The sequence below is a fragment of the Aptenodytes forsteri genome, unplaced genomic scaffold (genome assembly GCF_000699145.1).
Source record: "Aptenodytes forsteri isolate BGI_AS27 unplaced genomic scaffold, ASM69914v1 Scaffold120, whole genome shotgun sequence".
Lineage (NCBI taxonomy): Eukaryota > Metazoa > Chordata > Aves > Sphenisciformes > Spheniscidae > Aptenodytes > Aptenodytes forsteri.
This window is the reverse complement of record NW_008795938.1, coordinates 3,647,078-3,669,751: the sequence shown is the minus strand read 5'-3', so window position 1 is coordinate 3,669,751 and position 22,674 is coordinate 3,647,078. Positions and strand designations below refer to the sequence as shown.

General features: G+C 44.2%; 1 protein-coding gene across 1 annotated transcript in view; it reads right to left on the bottom strand.

The window, feature by feature from the left end:
• PDZD2 (PDZ domain containing 2) overlaps positions 1 to 22,387 on the bottom strand; it is a 141,244-nt gene extending 118,857 nt beyond the window's left edge. Inside the window, exon 1 of the mRNA XM_019473635.1 lies at positions 21,909 to 22,387. Within this exon, the coding sequence (XP_019329180.1) occupies positions 21,909 to 22,387 (479 nt within the window). The remainder of the gene's footprint in view (positions 1 to 21,908) is intronic.
• Positions 22,388 to 22,674: the final 287 nt, after the last annotated feature.

Here is a 22,674-nt window from a genome sequence, read left to right as displayed (position 1 = left end):
GGTGCCCACCCCCTCCCCGGAGCTCCCACGCACAACTCGTCCTTGCCGGGGGGATGGGCAGGGCAGCCCTGCTCTGCCTTAGGGGATCTTAACAGGTCGCTTCCCAGCGGGACCTGCTCCGGACACGGTGTTTTTCCCTTCTACACACTTGCTCCATCCAAAACCACGCTCCTGTTGAAAGCCATCCTGCATACTTTCCCCCCTTTGAAAATGTTTCCACTCGGGGCATCCAAATTAAAACCCCCACTGCTGCCTCCACACAACAACCAGGGGTTGTTGTCTTCCCTGGAGCGTGGCCTGATGTGCCAAAGCCAAGTGTCTTTATCACAGGCTGTCATTTAACATCTCACGGCCATTTTGCAGGTCTGTGGCTGCCAGTTCCTGGCAGGCCTAACAACAGTCAGGTTATACCCAATCCTGCATTTTTTATTTCTAGAGTCTCAACTATACAACTGTGGTCACAGTCGTCTTTTGATGACAGAAGCTCTGGCCTTACACCAGGAACAACCCACCGCTGTAACTGTATTAAAAAAAAAAAAAGAATTATTATATTTGCCCAAGGAGTGAACAGGCCAGGCTATAATCAAGATAGACAAGGATGAAACTCTTCCAGTGAGTCCCATGCTGTATGCAAACAGCCTTTTAACAGCTTAGCTGTGCTCACAGGAGTCCTGGCTCTCACATATAGTACTACCCTACACAGAAAGAACCGTCCCTCCTGTTTTTCAGGATTTTCGGTGTGATTTTCAGCCTTCCAGGAGTTGAGTTCAGAGGGAGACAGGAGTTCAGAGGGAGACAGAAGAGACTCTGAGCTTTGTTCCTTGGAGCAAAATGCATAGCCTGGTGTCAGTGCCTCAGCTTCCAGGCGGCACAGGTAGTTAATTAGGTGCCAAAATTCAACACGCCGATAGTTAGCATACCTAGAGCTAACCCAAAGGGAAGCTTTCAATCTTTGGGATATGCCTCTTTCTGGGGCTCAGTGCTGCTAACCAGGAAATGCCTCCCTTCCACCCGTGATTCATGGCCTGACATCTGAGAAAAAAAACTCATAAGCCCCTTCATTTAAAAAGCAGAGATCAGATTTTGAGCAGAGTGAGAGGAGGGTGTGATGGCTGCATACGTCCTCTGAGCAGCACAGGGGCTGGGGACTTCATCCAGGATACGGACAGCAAGTTCAGCAGCCTCTGCGCAAGAGGAGAGAAATGCGCACCAGCCTTACTCTCCTAGCATTATTTTCCTAGGAAAGTAAGTAGCCTCCAGATAGCTCCTGCCTAAGCCCTCTCCGTCACCTCTGCTTTTAACTGTATTCCTCTGTGCAAAAGAGGTCCCTGCCCTAAAAACTGTTTGTGTTGTGCCCACGACCTGGTTATTATAATAATAAAGAGTTTTGGAGCAGGAATCACACCCTGGGATGCCTCCCTTTGTCTCCCTAACTATTTAGGCTACAGTCATAAACAGAAAAGAGTCCACAGGGGTTATCCTGCACAGTCTCCTATGATACTAGAAGTCCAGAAAGCTCCATGAAATGTTTATCCTATGGGCCACAAAATATGACCTAATGTCCTATTCAACTGCAAAGTAAAATGCAAAGTCCTGCCTGGTAAAATCTAGGCAGAAGCAGCCAGAGGGTGTGAGAAGGTGGTTTCTCCTCCCAGCTGGCCTGAGGAGGCACGGCGGGGAGGAAAACGGCATGGGGGGTCCCGGTGGGACAAGGAGACAGACGAGCTGCTCAGGCCCAGGCAGCACGGAAGTGCCCTGGACGAGAACACAGAAACAGGCTCTTGGGCATCAGGAAGGTCCAAAACTGTTGGGCACTTCCCAGCTCGGTGACAGCTGCCCAGGGCTCTTCTAGGTCTATTTAGGAGCCAACATCCCATTGAAATTTTGGGGGATTTGGCCCTAAATCGTCTCAGTTCTTATTTTGGAGAACATTGATAGCATTTAGATATTTTATACACACACATGCAGCTGTGCATTTCAAAGCAATCTGTTGTGATATAAGCCAAAACAGGATTTGAGTCATACATTTTTTTACAGATAAAGCATTGATTTACAAACACGTAGAGCAAGTCTATCCAAAAGAAAATGCCACATACATATGCAAACAACAAGGAGAAATACTTAGACCAGACCATCTTCTACTGCCCCACAGAATAGGGCATCAAATTCCTTTCTACCTTGAATTTCAGGAGTACAAAATTAAGGATGGAGAAAATTAAGGATGGAGAAACTGTGGAGTGGTGAAACTATTTCAGGTTGCAGTCAAATGAAGGCTGCAGAAAAAGCAGCTTGGTACTTAGCTAACGAAGTTGCAAGTTGCATCCCATGCCACTGCACAGGGAAAATGCTATGTGGTGTTTTTAGGACTACCGTTATTTTTGGTTCTTTACTCATCATCTTCTTTGCACATGCAAGTTCTTGAGTCACATTCAGGAAAACAGCAATGAACACAAATCACCTCAGAGCCACACTCATACAAACTAAATGTCACTGAAATCAGCTCCACTAATGTGTTAGTATTAGAAGTTAACACTTGGAGGAAGCAACTGAGGAGAGTTCATAAGTGCTAGGTCTGTTCCCGAGTACCTAAAACTGCACTGCAGTTAAGCCTTATCTCAAACGTTACCTTCAGAAGCTGGAAGCACTAGAAACATTTGTTCTTCACAACAGAGAGAGACATTTACATTCTCCCTGGTGTGTCCTGGGCACCAGATATCTGACACCCCTGACACACAACACACACAGATAAAGTCAATTATATGGTACATGTTCCCAGGATCCAAGACTTTTGTGGATCTGATGGGCAGCAAAATGAATACACAGACTTAAATGAAATTCCTCTGAAAACACAATAACCATCTACATCCAGGACCACATATAACCCAGAACAACAATACAATGTTCCATTTTTTCCTAAAAGAAAACAGCAAACTTCAGAACTCGGCCAGAAACCACAAAAATGATACAAAAGAGGGTTAACACTGCATAGGAGTCCAGCACGCCAAGGCAGAGCCAAGGACTGCAAAGGCCACATTCTGCTCCCAGCCATGCCAGTGTAAATACAAAAATCCCTTCCCTGACCTCCGCATGGATCTCCCCACACTTTGCTCGGTCGATTCAGTGCATTCAGGCCATCGAGTTCCCTAAGTTTCCGCAAACGCCACCTCCAGAAAGCCCCATTTCTGCACCACATGCTATTACACTATGAGACGAATGCCGCAGAGAAAACCTTTCCCTTACCATTTCTTCTGCACGCAAGCACAACAAAAGTCATTTTTTTTAAAAAATTCAAGTTTAATAGCTCCAACACACAACCACTATAAACAGCCCTGGAGAGCTGAATACCACAGCCCACAGCCAGCATCCCCCCAGGGCCACCCAGGGCTCAGCTAGGAGTTACACCCTCAGCCTTTTGTGCTGGCTGCAAACCCGCTGCAAGTTCATGGGGTGTACAGAAAAATGCCAATGACCAAAAAAATTCCAAACAGCTCCAGGTCTGGCTGAAAACACCCCAGCCCTTAATCTTTAGTGGGGTTTTATATGCAAATTGCAGGCAGACAGGCCCTTGCAAGAGCTGTACTAGAATTATTTGTAAACACTCGCTTATTCCTCCCACCATACAAGTAGTAGGAAATGAGATGTTTTTCAGTGATTTTTTGGGGCGGTTCTGATGTCTTGTCCCTGTGTGTCAACAAGCTCTTCAGCTGTGCTCCTTACTTACATGGGCTATAGTCAGAGATGTTTTCTCCTCTTATAGAAGGCAGGGTTTCTTAGGCAAAATTATGAAAAGCAACTCATAAGAAGCAGTATTGAGAGCGGTTAGGAAATTGAACCTCTCAATTTTATTAATCTATTCATTTATCCATAATTATTATTATTTTTATAGCTCTCAAAATACAGTCAGTAATTTGTAATGAAAATATGGACATAGGGTCTTTGTCCCAGAGAGCTTACATTGTAACTTCCTATGTTAAGGCTAATTGATGTTTAAAATATGAAAGCTCACTAGTCTTCAAAACAGAAATTTTAAGAAAATCTCTTCAGTGGACTGAGGTTTTTTTGTTTTCTTGGGGGTTTCCTTGTGGGTGGGTGAGGTAAGACCGACTGTATTGATAACCCTCTCCCACTGCTCCCCACAAGGCCTTTTCTGGAATACATCTTCCAAATATACTCCATTAGCCAGAGGTTGAGCTCTGTGGGCAAAGCGCTGTTTGTGAAACATTTATAATGTTTAATAAGCAGCCATATTAGAGCTGATTTTATGCATTTACAGTTTATTTTATTTTTAAGCTGGTAATTTAAAAAATCAATTATATACATGAAAAAATTCCCACTTTCAGAGAATATTGCATGAAAATCCAAACTGTGATGCAATGTATCTACATTTTATAGCTCTGACCTCACTTTTTATTTAATTTCTTTATGTGCTCGTAGAATTTATTTAGCGGTTACTACAAATCGATAGGGGATAAAGCCTTCTCACCCAGCAGTTCTCTAATTCAGGTAAGCATGTATTACCAGAATAATACGATATCAATTAGTACCCAACAGTGGAGATTTACATGGCATTAAGTATACTGTATTTAACTTCAAAATACAAAGCAGTAACTCAGGATTGGAGAGCAGAAAGCAGGTATAAGGAAATGTACTAGTATTGCTGAAATAAAAGAGAGTAATAACCTAGAAATCACACGGTCTTAAAGCAATTTGCCTTATCTGCTACATTTAACACCAGCTACAGTTATTCAAATGAAAAAATCAGCAAGCCATCTTTTATATCTCAATCCTTATTTACTGTTTGAATTTTGGTAATGATGTCCTCTGTTTAATTTTAATTTCTGTTCACTTAATACATTCACTTCTTTACAGTGTATGGCCCAGGTTTGAGACGCTACACAGGAACGTGCACTTGCTCAAAACAATGTTATCACTAAGATTATTTTCTTTTTCAGGGTGGAAACACTTATCTAAGCTTCTTTTTAGAAATTATAACTTGGGGGCCAAATTTAGACTTTAGATTACCCTTTAAAAACAAAAAAAAAGTGAAAGGCCAGGTTTTACCCTGCCTCGAATTCAAACACTCCCAGCAAGACCTCCATCCACTACACAGAGCCAGACATTTTCTCCCAGGTAATCTTTCAGGCACTGAGGGAAAAATACTTCACAAAGATATAATATCTTACATTATGTACTCACCCTTAGATCTCTACTTAAATTCCATTCTTTCCCTCCCCAAGGTGATGCCAGTTTTCTCGGCTCTTAACCTTTCTCCTGTATTGCACAATTAAGACAAACTTTTTTTTGCAGTGTGGAAGACTATGTTCTGATTTTTCCTTACCCTGTTTGGTCCAAAGGTTACCATTTCACAAAGTATCCTAAGGACATTTTTGCTACCAAGAAATATTTTGACAACAAGAACTATTTTTAACTCTGCTAAGCTCTGCTGAGTGTAAAATGTTGCACAGGGTGCTCAGCAGCCTAGGGGAATGCAGCTATTGACGGCGTTTGTTTCTTTGCACGAGAACAGCAGTCTGAATCTTCCAGCAACAAGACTCTGTACACACAGTACACGATGTACATCTCATTATAAACGTGAAGGGCCAACAGATAGGGGAAAAATGTACTTAAGACCCGCCAGCCACTAGCTAGAGGCAGCAAGGCACTGCTGTGGGTTGGGAGGGCTCTGCACACTCACTACTGCCCATGTCTCATGCTGGGATTTCCAAATCTACCGGAGAAGATTAATTTGGCTAAGAGATCAACTACCCCATCAGGATGTTGCTGGCAATCTGCTCCAGGATGGTGCCTCCAGGTGCTCTCCCTGCCTTCCTCCACTTGCAGTATTGGAAGTGATTTAGCCATGACACAAAATGGGACAAGACCACATATCCCAGAAAAAGCACGAGGAAGGTAAGTTAAGGATGAGAGAGGGAAGGGCCAGAGGAGAGGAATGCTGGTGCCGGTTCCCAGCCCCAGCCACGACCTCAACTGCATGATGATGCTGGGACAGGGGAGCAAGGCCAGCCCCTCTGCTGACGAAGGCTGCCAGGAGCACACCGACACTTAAACGTACCTCCATGGGGAGTAATGCAAGCTCTGGCATGGTGCGTTTTCAGAGCAGCCAAGGGAACAGAGCGTTTTACTCCTCTGCAAACACCCAGCAGGATGCTTAGGCACTACTTGCACTGCCAACACCCCAGCTAGTGCGACTTGCATAGCAGGTAGGGCTACACAAGCTCTCTGTTCAGCGGTTAACTCCCCCCTGGCAAAATACACTGCCCATATGTGCCTGCTCACTAGAATTGCCTATCAAAGCAACATTTTTCCCTTCTCTTTAACTACAAAAATAATGTACATTACAGCAGAGGCTGCCCCCTCCAGCAACCTGTGCTCCACCCTGGAGTCATTTTATATTACTCTCCCCAGTGTCCTAAACCAGGTCTGCAGAGATTGTTCCAAATGTGGCTTTCATTTTATGCTAGAATAGCCTCCATTAATGCAATATGCTGTGCTCCGTACCTTATGATATTCAAAGTGGAAGCCCAGATCTTGTTTGCTTTTTAAACATCACCAACCATGCTGCATTTTATCTGTCCGTACTTCCCAGCACATGTCAAAATGTGCCATCCGCTCGCCACTTACTAATGTTTCAAGAGTCTTCCTTAAAACATACATGAGATTTAGGGAGGATTTTGTTCCAGGAATCTTCTGACCATTCTGTGCAGTCAGAGAGAGTAGTTTTATTTCACAGACTGGATTTAATATACAGAAACATACTGCATCTGTTTCCAAATATTTTCTTTCTATAACCGTTACGAAAACCAGTGCCAAAATGTGCTCGTTTCTCTTTAAGGAGGAAACCTAATTTGGATTCCTTGATCCAGATCATCTTAACACCCAGGCTCAATTTTGCTTGCTAAAGCAATCTACAGGCTCCAACTAATACAAATTTAATCTGCAAGGTTTCTTGCTTGGGCTGGATGTGTCCGGCGTGTCTTTGTTATAGGCTCCACACCATGTATCAGTAGCATCTGGTACTGATTGCAGATCTCTGGCATCGTGCTTATGGGCTCCATGGGCATGATCTTCCTTGGATTTCTGATCCATTTTGGATTTTTCAGTAGGATATCCCTGTATCTTGTTGGATCAGAGATTTATGACTGGTCCCTAGCTTCGTGTTAATTTTTTGGAGCTGTGATGTTTTCTTATGGACCAATCTGTGGCAGCTGACCGTATTTGAGAACACATCCTGCAGGTCCAGTTCTCCTTTTACATGGTCATAAACCAAGAGTCACCTCTTTAGTTAATCGAGTTACCCTGGTGTAATGCTTACACATATGGAAATCAGAAACCACGCCTCTACCCCTTAATATTTGGGATTCACCTCCTTCCTCCTCAATGATCATACAAAACATCGGGGAAAAAAGTGAAGTAATCTTATAAGGGCTGAAAAATAATTTGCCTTTTGATTGTACCCAAAGAGAAGGGGTATTATGAACAACAAATGTTCTTCTGTGGTTTCAGGCTTTCCTTTGGTAAGGTCCCAAGCCTTCCTCCCAAGTCAGGAGCAGATTTTGCCATCCATTGAAAGGACAAAAAAAAAAAAAAAAAAAAAAATCAGGCCTCAGAAACTGCACAGGAACATTTTGATCAATTGGCACAATCTAAAGGTTAAAAGTTCCAATATGCAACTGACCTGGGGAAAAAGAAGAGCGACAGTCAGTTTAAAATTTAAATATTCAATCAAGCTATTTCTCCAGGACACAATTTTCAGGCTACTTTGATGAATGCTGCCAAAAGAGCAAGCGGCAAAACGTGACCAAGATGGTCAGCTTAACCTTGCGTTCACTTTTTTTGTCCCATTCCCTGCCTGAAGTTAGTCCTCAGAAGAAGAGTCTAGGGAGCCCCAGAAACAGAATTCCCTGGACAACATGAACGGCAGCACAAACCTCTTCCCTGTGTCCACGCCTGAACCTCCCACACCGCCCCTGCACATCTCCCATGGGCTCCCTGACTGCCAAACTGGGGACCATAAAACAAGGGGGACATGTGTGAAGTGAGCATAAGAGAGGGTTATGTTTGGGGGCTGGGGTAGGGGGATGCTCCCAGCATCACCAGGCTGTTCCCAGTATGCGGCCATGGAGCCATGAGATGAATTATATGGTTATATTTAATCCTATTTTTATTTTTTCACATGCTTATCCTGATACTGATACTGGTTCCTCTTCAGCTCAGTTGCTTCCCAAGGAGCCTGTTCATACTTGCAAGGAAGTTCTCATCCAATAAGAGTTGCATTGAACAGGAAACCATTTCATCACATTTTCCCCAATAAAGCCCCAAAGTGCTCCTTTTTCCTCAATAAACACATATCCCACATCCAGAGCTGCCCTGCTCGACTTTTGCACTGTTTCAGCTCTAGAAGATAATCTGGTGATGGTATAATACGCAAAGTTTTATAAACTGGAGCAATCGCTCCAACCAGAAAACTGGCAGCTCCAGCAGGCTTGGCTTTGGACCTCCTCACTTCACAACAAAATTCAAATACTGTATCTGGGAATCAGACTTCAGCTGTGTGTTGGCTGGAGCACCATGACAAAAACAAAGTGGTTTTTTTTTTTCTCAAAGCCTGCACTAGGCGCAGAAAAGGACAGTGTTTTGGCTTCAAGGCCTTGGAAAAACAGAATTCAGTTTTTCCATTCTGTCATTATTCGAGCAAAACCCTGCAGGTAAATAAGTCTCACTTGTTTACACTGACGCCTCTTGGAGACACCTGGGGAGAGTGGACAATGGCTAAATTCATAACCAGGCAGGTATCTCATAAGCTAGGGCTTATTTGTATTGCTCAAATGTACTTCTGCAGAAACAGGTATTTCAAAGAATTTTAGCCGTTATGAAGCTGCTCTGACTTTATAACCCTCCAACAGACAGGCAGGTACCTGGAAAAAAACGCTCCGCAGTAAACCCCAGCATTTAATAAAGTGCCTTCCCCCCCCGGAGAGCTCAAGCACCTGCAGAAAGTGAGCTGCTGTCATCACCTCCCTGTCACCGGTGCCGTGACTTGTTGGCAGTGGGGGGAAAAAGCTTGACCAGGACCCAACACTTCTTAAGTCCACACGTGCTATCCATTAGGCTGTAATACCCTGACAGGAGTTAGATACATAGCTCTAAGTCATACACAGTTTATGCAAACATAACTTACAAGTAAATGATTTAAAATAGAAGCATGCAGAAGAGAAACGGAAGGTAAAGCAGGCAACTATCACGGGCTCGCTGCAGAAAGCAACATGAACTACAAGCAAGTAGCAAATGCCACTAATATGTGAAGAAGGCAAAACTTTACATGGAATATAAACTAGTTCTTTACATTGGGTTCATGCTGGATTCTTACACCAGCTTATGACTTGTATATAGCAAGGTATATGACGTTTTTTAATCTAAAGGAGATCTTGACTTGGTTTCACCAAGTCACACATGATTCCTTTAATGTAGTACATGGCCAGTGGGTCCCAACTGCGCTGCTGTGCATGTTGAAGATTATATAAAAATGGAGAATATGCCTCCTCATATTCTTTAATACTACTATTGATAGTATCATTAAATGAGAGAATATCCTCGAGGCTGGGAAAACCTCAGGGAGTATGGGAGCTGACACCTGGACTCAGGATTGGTTTCCTTGCTTATTAGAGCTGGCTGAACTGTTTTAACAGATAATGATATCTAATTTAATTACATATTAGACAAAACACTTTTGATTATTATTCAGCCAGCCAGAATTAATGAATTTCTAAGTCCTTCTTCCACCCTAAATTTTTTCTACCCTCTTTTGGTTTGAAGCTCTTCTGAAATCCACCTCTCTCAAGACAGAGGTTTACTTCTCTGCTAATTTGCATGATTTTTTTAATAATGATGCCCCTTAAACTCATTTCCACAGTTTATAATTTGATTCTTGGGTCATCAGAGAAAGCATTTGAGTCACAAAATAATTCTAATAAAACACTGAGATTCTGCCTTTCTCATACACTATTTAAAACAGAGTCCATATAAAGGCAGAGCCCTGCAGTAAACCCTTGTTGATTTTGAATTCCACACACCAGCCATTAACTTCTGATCCATTTGGCATCTGTACACTTTTTTTAACTATTATTCCTTCTTTCTCCACAGCATAACTTGTGAATTATTGAAATCCGATTTATTTTAACCACATAGTTCATCCTGATTAAATTGGCTAGTTTACTAAATAATTTTCTGCTCTGCTGTACATACCACTTACTTTCCGAATGCAGGCAATGATTGAAAAACAGATCAGATTGAAAAAATGCAGGCAATGATTGAAAAACAGATCAGAGAGGAGACAATTTTGTGTATTGCTGGGTCAGATACGGAGTGGTGGGAGGAAATTTGGAAGGCAGAGTTTCCCCATTTCCATGGAGGCAAACGGGAAGCAATTCCACTGAAGCCCACAGTGTTATGGTATTGTCAGAGACCTCAGGCATAGCTTTGTTTTTCTGTGCAAGAAAGCTGCGCTTCAGACCACTTGCCAGCAAGGAAGGCAGAGAGAGTGAGCAGGAGGAGACAAAGTCATGAACCCTTGGTGGTTCCTTCAGTACCTGCAGGCATGCAAGCATGACATTCCCAGGGCTACCCACACACAGGAGATCCCAGCTCAGGGTGAATCAACCTCCCCGCACACCTACAGCCCCAAACATAGCTCCTTCCAGCCGAAGGCAAAGAATAATCCCCTGTGATTAAGCATTAAGCTGTCAGATACCTTAGAGCCAGTGAGATCCAAACACAAGCCCTAAACCAAGATGGCGATGAATATATGGTTCAAACCCGAAGCTATTAATCAGATCCATGCAGTATGAGAAATGAAACTAAGAATATTTAGTTGTCATTAGTGTCTCTAAAGCATTTTCCCAGCAACTTAAAATTTACAAATTCCTTACCATATTTCTGTTAAGAGATGGTTTAAGAAAAAGTCCTGCCTGGCCAGCAGCAGTAATTAAAAAGCCGTTCTCACCTATTTAACTTGTAAAGGCTACAGAAGAGCTGTGTCCTCAGATTTTTCTTAAGAGCTCCTATTACTCAAAAGTAGAGGGCAAATCCTGCTTTGCTACCTAATGCCCGCTGGCTTTGAAGCCAATGCAACTATTGCTTGTTTTATTCACAGGCCCTTGTTTTCAAATAGAGCGCTTCTGGGAATAAGTGTTTTACTTGAATTAATTGCTTTTCCTGTTTGGGGAAAAACAAACAAACAGGTTTATTCATTTAGAGAACTTGGCAACTGCAGATTGCCCATTACTTTTTTGGAAGAGATATTTTACAAAGAACGTTAACCCACAAATTCAGTAAACATATGGGATTTGCAAGTTAATCCAATAAGGCCATTATGGTGATGCTCCAGAGGACTAGTCACCATCAGGAGGGGAAAGGAGACTAATTCTAAAAGGATTTCCCTAAAGCCATTTTCATGTTGGGAAGCCAAGAGCAAATTTCCCTTTTAGTAGTGTTGGTTTGGAGGAAGGGAGGAAGATAATGATAGAGACAACAAAAAAGAAGTTTTTGCCCATGTCAGCGTGCTTCAAATCATACATCTGAGCTTTAAGGAAAACAAAACAGCCTTTATCCATATTTGCCATTTTTTACACTACAGTGACTGAAAATAGGAGGTAATATCCCTTAAGTTCAATTATTAAGGTCCAGAGTGGCCACCTTTGATTCATACTGATTTTAGCAGCTGTTTATGTGGACAATTAATTTGAAAATTGTACTGTTACTAACATCCACCAAACAAGCAATTCAGTTAATGAATTTGGGAATACCTAAATTCTTAGAGAAATAAGTAGTCACACAAAACCCTTCTGTTTCCTAGGTCCTATGGACCACTTAGACTTGGTATTTAGATTTATCCTCTGCACTGAAGTTCCAGCTACCAACAGAAACTACAGCAACTGGTAACTTCATTCTCAGAGGACTGGATTATAATCTCTTTTACAATAGTTTAAATAAGGAGTAGCTGCTGAAAGTCCTTGAAGCTGCGCAGGTATAAGAGAGAGTCAGGTCTTCATGAGCAGTTCCCTCTCTGTATTCTGGCATAGGCAAATCTGCCCAAAATGCACAACATTTTTCTGTGCTCCTTAAAGGGATTAGCTACTGCACTGAACAAGCTCGAGAAACAATTGGAGTTATTATGTCACGTATATACACATCCTAAAAAGCATGTAAAGAAACACTTTTCACTGCTGCCTTATGAATTCTTAGATAAGGCAGGCTAAATTCCCGGTTGACATAACCCAAAAATTGCTTAAAATATTTATATGACATTGCCCTCTAGAGGAAACCAAGAAAAATCTGTGTTTTAGTAGAACTTTTCTACAGATGAAAATATGAAATGTTGTTTTCAGCAGAACAATTAGTGTGTTTGTTAGAAACCATTTTCAGTGAGAATGTCACACACCGGTTTGGCTCCATTTATCATTCATGAGTTTTCAAGATGGAATTCTCCAACCTCTGGCCCATTTTCCTCATCTGGGCTCTGTGTTCAGATAGATGGTACCACAAAGTTTACTGGTTACCACATGTCCGTGTTTTTCTATTCACTACCAGAACAAAAATAGCCCAGGCTATGAAAAATTGGCAAGCACTTAGTAATTCTTCAGTTATCATGGCACAAAGAGCTGCTGGTCAATGTATACAAGGATGAGAAGGAGGACATCACTGACTTTTGTTTCATTAAATAGTTACTCTGCTAGCCTGAACCCATTCCAATAATCAAGTAATGGACTAGGAAAACACAGTCAAAACGATTGCTCTATTACTCAATTCTCTGTTTTGCCAGGGTTTTTTTTAGAAAATCATCCAGTTATCTGTAATACCTAGTATGGAGAAGGGAAAAAACAGACCTTGCCACCTTTTTAAACAATAGAAAAGAGTCCTGGGCATCAGCAGAAACAATAATCTCCTTCAGTCACATTTCAACAATTCTGTTGCATTTTGAAAAAGCTTGAATCCATTTTACATCTACCTCTAGTTTCTCACAGTCTCGTTAAAGAGCCTTCAGTCTGGCTGGCCTTCCTGAGTCTTGGATGCTCTAGGGTGAAGTTTGCTTCTGATAATCACATTTGCCCTACTCCTGTCCTGTCTCGGTAGGTACAAGTCTTCCTGAGCTGCCCCAAACCTTCTGGCTGTGCCTGCCAACTTATCTTTTACTGGTACTGGTCTGTTAAAAGCGTTTCCCTTTGGAGGCCCAGGTGATCTTACTGAGTGTCGTACATTTCATCCAGAGAGAGCAGCAAGAACACTGAGTGATGCTGCAGAGCCTGCGATTGATACATAAGCCCCTCCCATCTTAGCCTACATCTGATAGAAAGGAGACAGAAAAATAAGATCCAAGGAGCATGTGATACTGCTCGGAGCTGGAGGCAAGTGTCACATCAGATAAGAAAAGCAGTGAGTTTTCCACAGGAAAAAAACCCAGCCCCAAAGCCATCCACCGCAGCAGCTGTCTCTGGAGTTACATACCTGCCTCTGCTGATCACACTTACGTTTCTTATATTTGTACTCTCACTTATGTCCGTAGACGGCAGGTTCATGCTGACACGCCGTCTTGCTGGTGTCGAGCACAGCCTCTGCCTGTGGAACTGTCTCCTGTTCATCACCTTTCAACCCTCCCCACTCTTGTCCTCTCCAAACCAGGCCTGATTCCCAGTGACAGGGGATAAGCAGGTTTTAAGCTGCCTCCACCGTTAATGCTTTTAGCTCTGGAGGGTCACGGCTCAGTCCTAGTGCCTCTTCCAGGACAGCAACCATCACACCCAAAGGTACATTAGGTTGGCAAGAAGATATGATCATCACTTCCTTGCAGAGAGCAGCCCCAAAACCCTTCTGAGAATGGGAACGCTGCTTGCTTAGCCCAGTGCTATGAGAAAAAACATTTCAGTGAAGACTGGAGAAGCTGTGCCTTTCCAGGACTCATGGTACATCACTCATTACGAGTGGGAAAGGACAACCTGCCATGTACCTGGCTGCAACCCAGAAACCTGGCTCCAGTCGCCTCCTCCTCCTGCAGCAGCTTGGTGCTCCTGTCTCATGGAAATCAGCCTTTAGCACACAGCGTGCAAAACTTTGGACTCCCAGAATATGAAGAGAAATTCACATTTACAGATTAGAAGTAATGTGAATGACTGCACATTGCAAATTGGTGTGTAAGGGCACAAGCATTATAGAAAGAGCAAGAATAAAGGGCACAAAATGTTCCTTGTTCATGTTTTTGAACATCTCTCTTTTTAATTATTGATGGCTAAAACACTGTTCTGTGCTAGCAAATGCACTGCTGGAGAGGCTGTGAAAATAACTGCTGCTGTGGCTGAAGGCCTCACCTGCTCCTTGGCTGGGTGGTGGAAAAAAGTGATCCTATTTTGCACATTCCAGCAGTTTGCCAATTAGTTAAGTTCTGCTGCATCCTGGCTGTGCTTCCAGATGATCTGAGAGCATGGATGCTTGCTGGGTGTGCGGCTGAAAATCCCACTCAGGATGGAAAAGGGCTCTTGCTGGCACTTTGGCGTCAGGGATAAATGACGAGGCACAAGGCTGATTCACCAAACCAGGCTGTTCCCACAGTAGATGAGTGGGGAGAGCAGAGCTCCCTCCCAAACAGTGGGCTTGTTCTCTTGTAATTACAGTGCGGTCAGAACAGCAAATTAAATGGAGATGCACAGCCATACATTTGGCAACAAGATACAGCCTTCTAAGCAGAGCTTTCACAGCTCAATGGAAGAAAACAAAAGCACACAAAAAAAGTTCAGGACAACCCACTCTATAACCTCTGAAGCTTTTACGCCTCCTACGGCAACAACACCAACCTCTGTCGAAGTCTTTTCAAGCCTGATGCAATCCCTTTGAAAAGAAAGCGTGCAGAGCCAAGGCTGGGGAGCATTTGCTGCAGATGACCCTGGGGATGTTGCCTAATTATACATGTATGCCTTTTGGGGATCACGCTTTCTACCAAGAGAGGCCAGCTCTGTTGTTCAGTGGCAACAGTGTGTAGAAGGCAATGACGAGCATATTACTCCCAAAATTTTGGGACAAACATGCAAAAACATACAGGACATGAGCCATTTAAATCAGTGGCAGTCTTTCCATCATCTTTTATGGGTTTTAGATAAAACTGAGCTGAGCAAGAAGATAAATAAGATGCAAAGTTGAGGAGGATGAGGGGTTTGGAAAGCCTGTTGAGGAGGCCTTTGTAGTGGTGGGATGCTGCAAATGACCATCGCTACAAGGGAGTGTGTTTTGCTGCCGCAGAGCCTGGGCTTGGCACAGGGAGGTTGAGAGGGGAGGCAGGAACCAGAGGGTGTGGAGGGGAAACTGGGCAAACCCATGCTCAGATTAATAAAGCAAAAAGGACAAACAAGCTAAATGATCTCTGCTGAGTCTGGGGATTAGTGACCTTCTGCTTAAGTCTTTGGCTCTTGAGGGAGGATTTGGGACAAAGCTCATTTCTTCAGAGCAATTTATTTCTCAACACGTGTGGCTAAGTCTGCTCATACCTTTCCTGAAGACATACAAGAAGGGAAGAAAAACATCTCTTTCTTAGTTGCTTAGTCCTGTTATATTTTAAGGGGGGAATTAATATCCACTGTCAGTGTAAAATACAGCAGCCATGCTTCAGAGGCGGCTCCATGCTCCAGCGTACAAGACTTTAGGAGCACAGTGAGACTTACACTGTGTCTGAGAAATGTTAGACATCCATAGGCTTCCTCTCATTTTTCACAAGTTGAGCACACATTTACTGTCTCCCTGCTCACAGCAGCTCAACTGGAGGAGAAAATCCTCAGCCAAAATCCCTACATGCTGCTTATTTTCCATCCTCGGGACTCACGTGCCAGGCAGCTCGGAGGGCATGTCAGTGTACGCTTCCCATCCGTGCCCGTGATAACGAGCCCCAGGTCTCAGCCTCTGTGCCCTGATCCATCACTTTTAGCAGCATGAAGATTGGTAATATGACATAAAAAAGGAAACTAATTCAACTCCACAATAGGTTGGGGGTATTTTTTAGGTCAGTTATGAGAAATTTATTCCCTGAGATTGTATTTGGAGGCTGCAGTCTCCAGGACTGCTGTGTTTGTTTTTCTCTGTGTAGTCAGTGCTGTTAATATTTTAACAAGGAGCTCCCACAGAAATGTTTGCCCCTTGGCCAAGGGCAAAGGGCCAGGATACATTTCCATTTGTTTTCCTATTAAAACAAAAATATTTTCTTATGAACATAACCAAGAGAAGGCCCTACTAACACCAGGCAAAGCAGCTGCTTATACTGAGCAGCACTTTGTGTTGGCAGCAATTTTGCTTTAGGAAGGAGGTGAGGAAACACAGTAAAACAGAGCAATCAATCCATGCAACCTGACATGCCCGAGAGGTGGGGATGTGGTGAGACAAAGATTTCTGCGATGACCAGGAATAGGTTCCTGGGGGTGATTTTTCCCTAAGAAAAAGGATGTATAAAGGAGATTGCTCTGCCAAGCAGAAAATAAATCCACAATAACTTCCAGAGAAACACAAGCCCATCACAGGCACAGAAACCTGAAAACCTCCCCTTTCACCATAACACAGCATTCCTATAACCTAATGTCCGACCCTACTAAAGAATGGATTTGTTACCAAAAACTTAAACTGAGGGCCCCAGCCGACGAGCAGAAGGACCACAGCCTTTGATCCCCGTTCTCACAGCATGCCATCCCCACACGCCAGTTGGAGCACCTGGAAGAGTTTTGAACACACTGCTGAGTAACACGCTGCTACAAAATCCTGCAGATGCTCCAGACAATCACAGCCACCAGCGCAGGGACAACGTGGCCATGGCGAGGACAGCCAGCCTCCTGCAGTGGCAGTGTCCCACCACAGCGTGGCAGGAAGCAGTGCCCCATGGAAAATGCGGGTGGGTGGTGTTGTTGTGTTTTTTTTGGGGGGGGGGGGGGGGGGTGTGTGTTCTTCCCAACAAGAAAATCCTTCTATTGCAGGGGCAAAGCAGTTTATGATAAAAAATCATTCAGTTCAAACTTCTGAGGAAGGGGGAGAAGCTCAATAAAAAGTGCCTTGAAAGGTGTGCTCTTCTGAAACATCAGTTTTCAAACCACAGCGTCAGATTTTTGAGGAGCTCTACTCAGACACAGCAAAGGTCCCCGTTCTCCGTTCCCATCCCCTCAGCAGATGTACCGCTCTGCATCTCCTTGCACGCAGGGCTCCCAACAAGGGGGCAAAGAAGAAGAGCACCCTCCTGAAGACCACTGTTCAGAGCAGAATTTGGCTCCAAATACAACCAGGGACTGCACACTGACTTTCCAGCACCAGCAAGGACTGTTTTGATACAGAACTTCAAGATTTCACCCAGCTGAGCCCAGGACTGTTATTGACTGCTGCAGGCAAGCAGCACAAAGTGCTTTGCACATTTTGAGACCTGTAATTTGGTTAGACGTTAAGTATTGTGCTCTGTAATGAGCTGCTAGCACTTACAGAGAAGCAGGACTGTGCTTAGAATGTCCATTTATCACACAACTACTAATAGCATTGATCTGTTAAGAGGACCGGGATGTTACCTTCATACTTTCAGCTATCCTGGAGCATGTAGATGTGATGTGCAGTAGCAGCAAGCACTCAGGAAAGACCTTGGCTCTGTGGGAAAGCCCCGACTTCAGGTAAGGTCAAAGCTTCACATTCAGTAGTGGCACTTGAAGCTCACTCTCCATCGCACATCTGATTTCTGAAGGTCTTTCTCAGCATCTTTGAAAATAAACTGATTTCCCTGACAGTTGACATGCCATATCTTGTGCTGGGGAGGAGTCCTAGCAACTCCCCCAGGACACTGGCTGAAGAGGAGACACTAAGAAAACGCTGTGCAAAGGTACGGCTGTTGAAACACTTCTCTGTTCGTTTTTTTGGAAGCGTCTCCAGGTTGTGGGTTAAAAAGAAGCCAGCCAGTTCTCTGACTGTATTCCCACACGTGGTGATGTTTGGTCATTTTTGGCGATGAGGAACACGATATTTTGAAGCAGTGGTTGGGTTTCCTCAATGACAAAATTATAATAATATCTCATGTTTATACCACACTGTCATCACTTGTAACATATCTTACTCTGCTTTCTTCAAAAACAGTTTGACTTTGGAAATCTATTCAGCACTGATTTTAAAGATTAGATGTATATGGTAGCTGTGTCCAAGCACTGCAGCTATGCTTGATGAAATTCATAATCAAATATTTCAAACTGAGTGATATTCATGACAAAATAATTCTTTTGCAATCCTCCCTGGACTTGCTCAATGAAGCCCCATCCAGTCATGCTCAAGAAATGAAGGATTCATCTGTCATCTGCAGGAATACTAACAGCCTCCCTCCAGTAAATGAGTAATAGCCCAAAATGAGAGGACTAGTTCCAAAATACATAGGAAGTTGTTGTCTGGGGGAACATAACCCATGTGTTTTGGAGATACAGTTGTATAGACAGAAGATAAATAAACATGCAGAGTTTTGACTAACCTTTATTCAGTATTCCAATACAGCTCATTTCCCTGCAATTGTGTCTGATAGACACACACAATTTGCTAACTCTGAAGAGAGCAGTAATTTTCCTTCAGTCACTAATATCACCAAAAATGCCACCACCTACATAATTCCTCTCTAATGTAATAATACCCTGTTAAGCAAAGAACTTTGATGATTATATTACTGCATAATGTTTCTCTAAATGAAAAGAAAGGAAAAAAAAAAGAAGCAAGCTCAGCAATAATCAACCTGTTTCTGCCGTTTACATGGCAATCAGGTGGAATTTAAATAAATAACTTTCTTTAAAGAAGTCAGATTCAGCTTCCCTAGCAGGGAGAGACAGATGAGTGATACCCACAGCCGGCTGCTCCAAGCAGCAGTGTGCTGCTCTTCTGCACTGTGTCTGACCCCGTCACCGCTCCGAGACCTGAGGACCTGTAGGCACAGGACCTACACCAGGCAGGTGCTGAAAGAATCTGTCCAGGGCTGCCCCGTATTATGGCTCCAGCTGTCTGCCCCTGCGTCCTCTAGAGGCTGACCACATCCATAGGACAGCCAGCAGAAGGGACTGTGTTCCGCTACCTCTCCTCTCCCGTTGCCCAGTGTATTGGCTTAGCCCCTTGGAACAGGGAGGGTTTGCACGGTGGGATGGAGCTGGAGGTGAGGTGACATGAAGCCCAGGGTACGTGAGCACACTTCTGCCAACCCTGCTGCAGAGGTGGTAACACCCAGGAAAGTGGCAGAGTCGTGAGACCCTCGTGCCAGATTCCCCACTGTTATGGAAATAAATCAGGAGATTCCCTAAAACACCAGTGTGGACAACATGCTCACCAGGCAAGATGAGGCTGCCCTGGCCCACTTGGCAGGTGAGGAATAAACATGCAAGCAGTGATTTTGCTTGCCCAATCCAGCCTGGTGCTACAGGCGCTAAGGCAGTATTTTAATTTCACTGACGATGCGCAGGCTACACTAAGTAACCTCACACCGCAAATCACAGCACTCACACCCCTTTGTATCGACCTGGAAGAGTTTCTCACCCAGCCAGAGAATAATTAGGCAGACAGAAATCAACCCAGAACTACTATTCAGTGTACTGTCCTGCCCCAACACCTTGAAGAGCCAAGGGGAAAGGGCTCTGCTACTGCCACCGCAGCATCTATATGGAAATACTCTAGGAAAGCTTACTCTTTGAAACAGTCTTCCCAGAAGGCAAGCTGGTGTTGCCTTTCAGCCTATTATAAACCTAGACAGAATTATGTCCCTTCTGAGCACCCCAATGGAGAAACCTACTGAAGGACTCTCAAAGCATCCTGGAGCTGATCAGATGAACAAGGTAGTTACACAAGGTTGGAGCTACCAGCCAGCTCCCTGAGAGGCAAAACCAAGCACTCCAAACTGAGAGCGTCCTCAAGGTCCCAAACTGTCATCCATCAACATCACCCTTGTCGAATAGCAGTTGACAGTAAGTTAGGCAAGGATGCTTTGGATGCTGAAAATAAATCAGGTTTTGACTAAGAGATGTCCTAAATTTTGGCCTAAATTGGATGTAGAATATTCTGACAGGATCTTATGAACAACAACACTGGCCCCGTACCACCAAAACTCTGCCTTCATAATGGCCAAAAAACCCCCTCAGCTAAGGAAAATGGAGCACTTGGTTCTCATTAGCAGCAGTCACAGCTTGCTGGTCTAATAACAGAGCTTTCCAAAAGGAACAAGCCCAAAATGAAGCCTTCAGGGATAGAATAAAAAGAATAGATATCCAAACATTTGGGACTCCATTGGGTATTATCTTTCATTTTGCATTAATAATAAGATAACATTATTGCAATTCCCTTGGATTTCAGGAACAGTGACATCTGGCAAAGGGGAAACAGCAGAGTAACTGCTTTTTGCCACAAAACCTCTCAAATTCAGGGTGCCACTGATTGATACTGCCACAGTGCCAATATTTATAGTGTCATTGAATTACAGGCTTGAAATTACAAAGGGTTCTTATCACACCTGCAAAATCACAGCCAGGTTGACCTGCCCAGCACCCACAGGTCGCAGAGTCACTGCTTTTATTCTGCCATGCAGCAGAATCAGGAGCAATGGTCACCCCAAACCACTGCTGCATTCACTGCCTGTTGGGAGCAAAGGCCATGCACTTTGTAGGATTATAACTTGGAAGTGTTACTCCACCGAGGCCACTGTGTCTTTGCAAGCCCGACAACTAAAGCAGCAGATAAATAACCAATGAGTCCTCCCATCAATTGGTTATATTCTATATATATTGTGACTCACTCCAGTGAGTGCTATATTCTCACTGGACAAATCTGTAAAGATTCAACTCTTTTTTTTTTTTTCCCCAGTATACAGCTTATTTCAGTTAAAACCTGTTATTTGCCCCTGTTGAAAATCTCACTTGCTGGAGCATTTTCTCAGCTGGCCGAAAATGGCATATTACTCCCAAGGCCCATAAAACGTGCTGGATTACCCAGGCTGCAAATCAACATAGTTTCCTTTTAAAGAAGGGCCACTTCACTAGTGTTCTGTTTCCAAAACTGCCCATCCCCAGGATGAACCTGTTTTGGCAAGAGGGGGAGGATTTCATGCCCTCCGGTATGTTGCAACCTCAGGTATGAATGAACATTTGCATCCTCATCTTTAGCAGAGAAAAGTCTTTGCCTTTGCAAAGGGAAATGTGAGCAAGTCTGCCGGCCCACAAAGAGCAAAGCTGAGCCAATAACTGATTTTACAGCGTGCAGCAGCCAAAATAAAAAAGCAAGAATAGTCTATATCATTGCAAGAACCTTCATTTCTGATTTGAACTCTTAAAGGTTTCAAGTTTTCTGGGACAGGAGACAGCAAAAGAGAGCAAGTGCAATAAAATCAAAGGGAATTTATTAAAATGAAGTTGTTCCAATCTGGAAAACACAAAAATGTCTTGCTTTGAAAAAGTCTCAGACAACATTTAGCTGTCAAAAAAGCTTCCCTCAACTCAAATGATTCAACAAAAATAAGATGCACCTGTAAAAAAATCTTTCAGTACTGCTGAGTCTGTGTGCATTTTTACTTAAGAAAACAGTTTTATCCAAACCCAGGAAGACTCCTGTTTTAGTGTAGACCCTCTGATGCTTACGACATACTATTTTTTGACACGATGACCCCTCAAAATTTTCCAGTAGATGTGCAAGTAGCAGATGTAGGCTAATTATCAATTTGCTTTTGTTACTTATTTTCTACAGACTTTAAGAAGGAACCCAGAACTCTCCCAGGGGCTGGAAAGCAGAGGTCAAAACCTCTGCTCTCGGACATAAATCAGTACCGACCGCAACCTGCACCACGCGCCGCAAGAGGCAGCCGCTGGCGGCTGCTCTTCCGCCCTTACCTTGCACCGGTGACGTCCACGCCAACCATCAACTGGCCATTCAGAGAAAGGATCTCATCTTTCAGGCGCACTCTCCCGCACTTCCCGGCCGGGCTGTTTTTCTTCAAGTCCGTCACCCAGATGCACCCGACGTCAAGCACTGGCCCCTTATGCCCCTTCCTCTTCTTCGCTCCCCGACGCTTCTCCCCATAGTCCCCCAGAGCAGGGATGTTCCCAAAGCTCATCCCGAGAACCTCAGTTTTTCTCATCTCCTGGGCCAGGTACATGGTGCAGATCTCCGTATCTGAAGTCCCGCAGCTCCCTGGCTGCAGTTTGCTCTCATCCACAGAGAAGTTGAGCTGGATGTACTCGCTCAGCTTCTGGACGGCTGAGCGGCAGAGCTGCTGCTCGGTGCCCTCGGCCCCCTCCCGCCGGCTGTTCTGCAGCCACTGGCACAGGAGGGGGAGGAAGACCCCTGCGTTGTCCTGTGTGATGGGCATTGCCGTCCCCGTGCATCCCCTCAGGGCAGCAGCCCCGGACCCGATCGGCTCCCTGGACCTTGGCTCCGCCGCCCACTGCGGCCCCCTGCAGCCCCTGGGGCCATGCTGGAGTGGGGCTGCAGATCCAAAGCAAGCCCCATCTAATCTCACAGTGATGTTTTTTGGGCTCCAACTGATCAAAAGCACAGTCAAGGCAGGATGTTTGGTGCGAACATGCCACAGCCAGCCCCACGGAAAGGTCAGTGGACGAAGTGGTGGGGAGCGTCTGGGGCTGGGGGGGCGGCGCC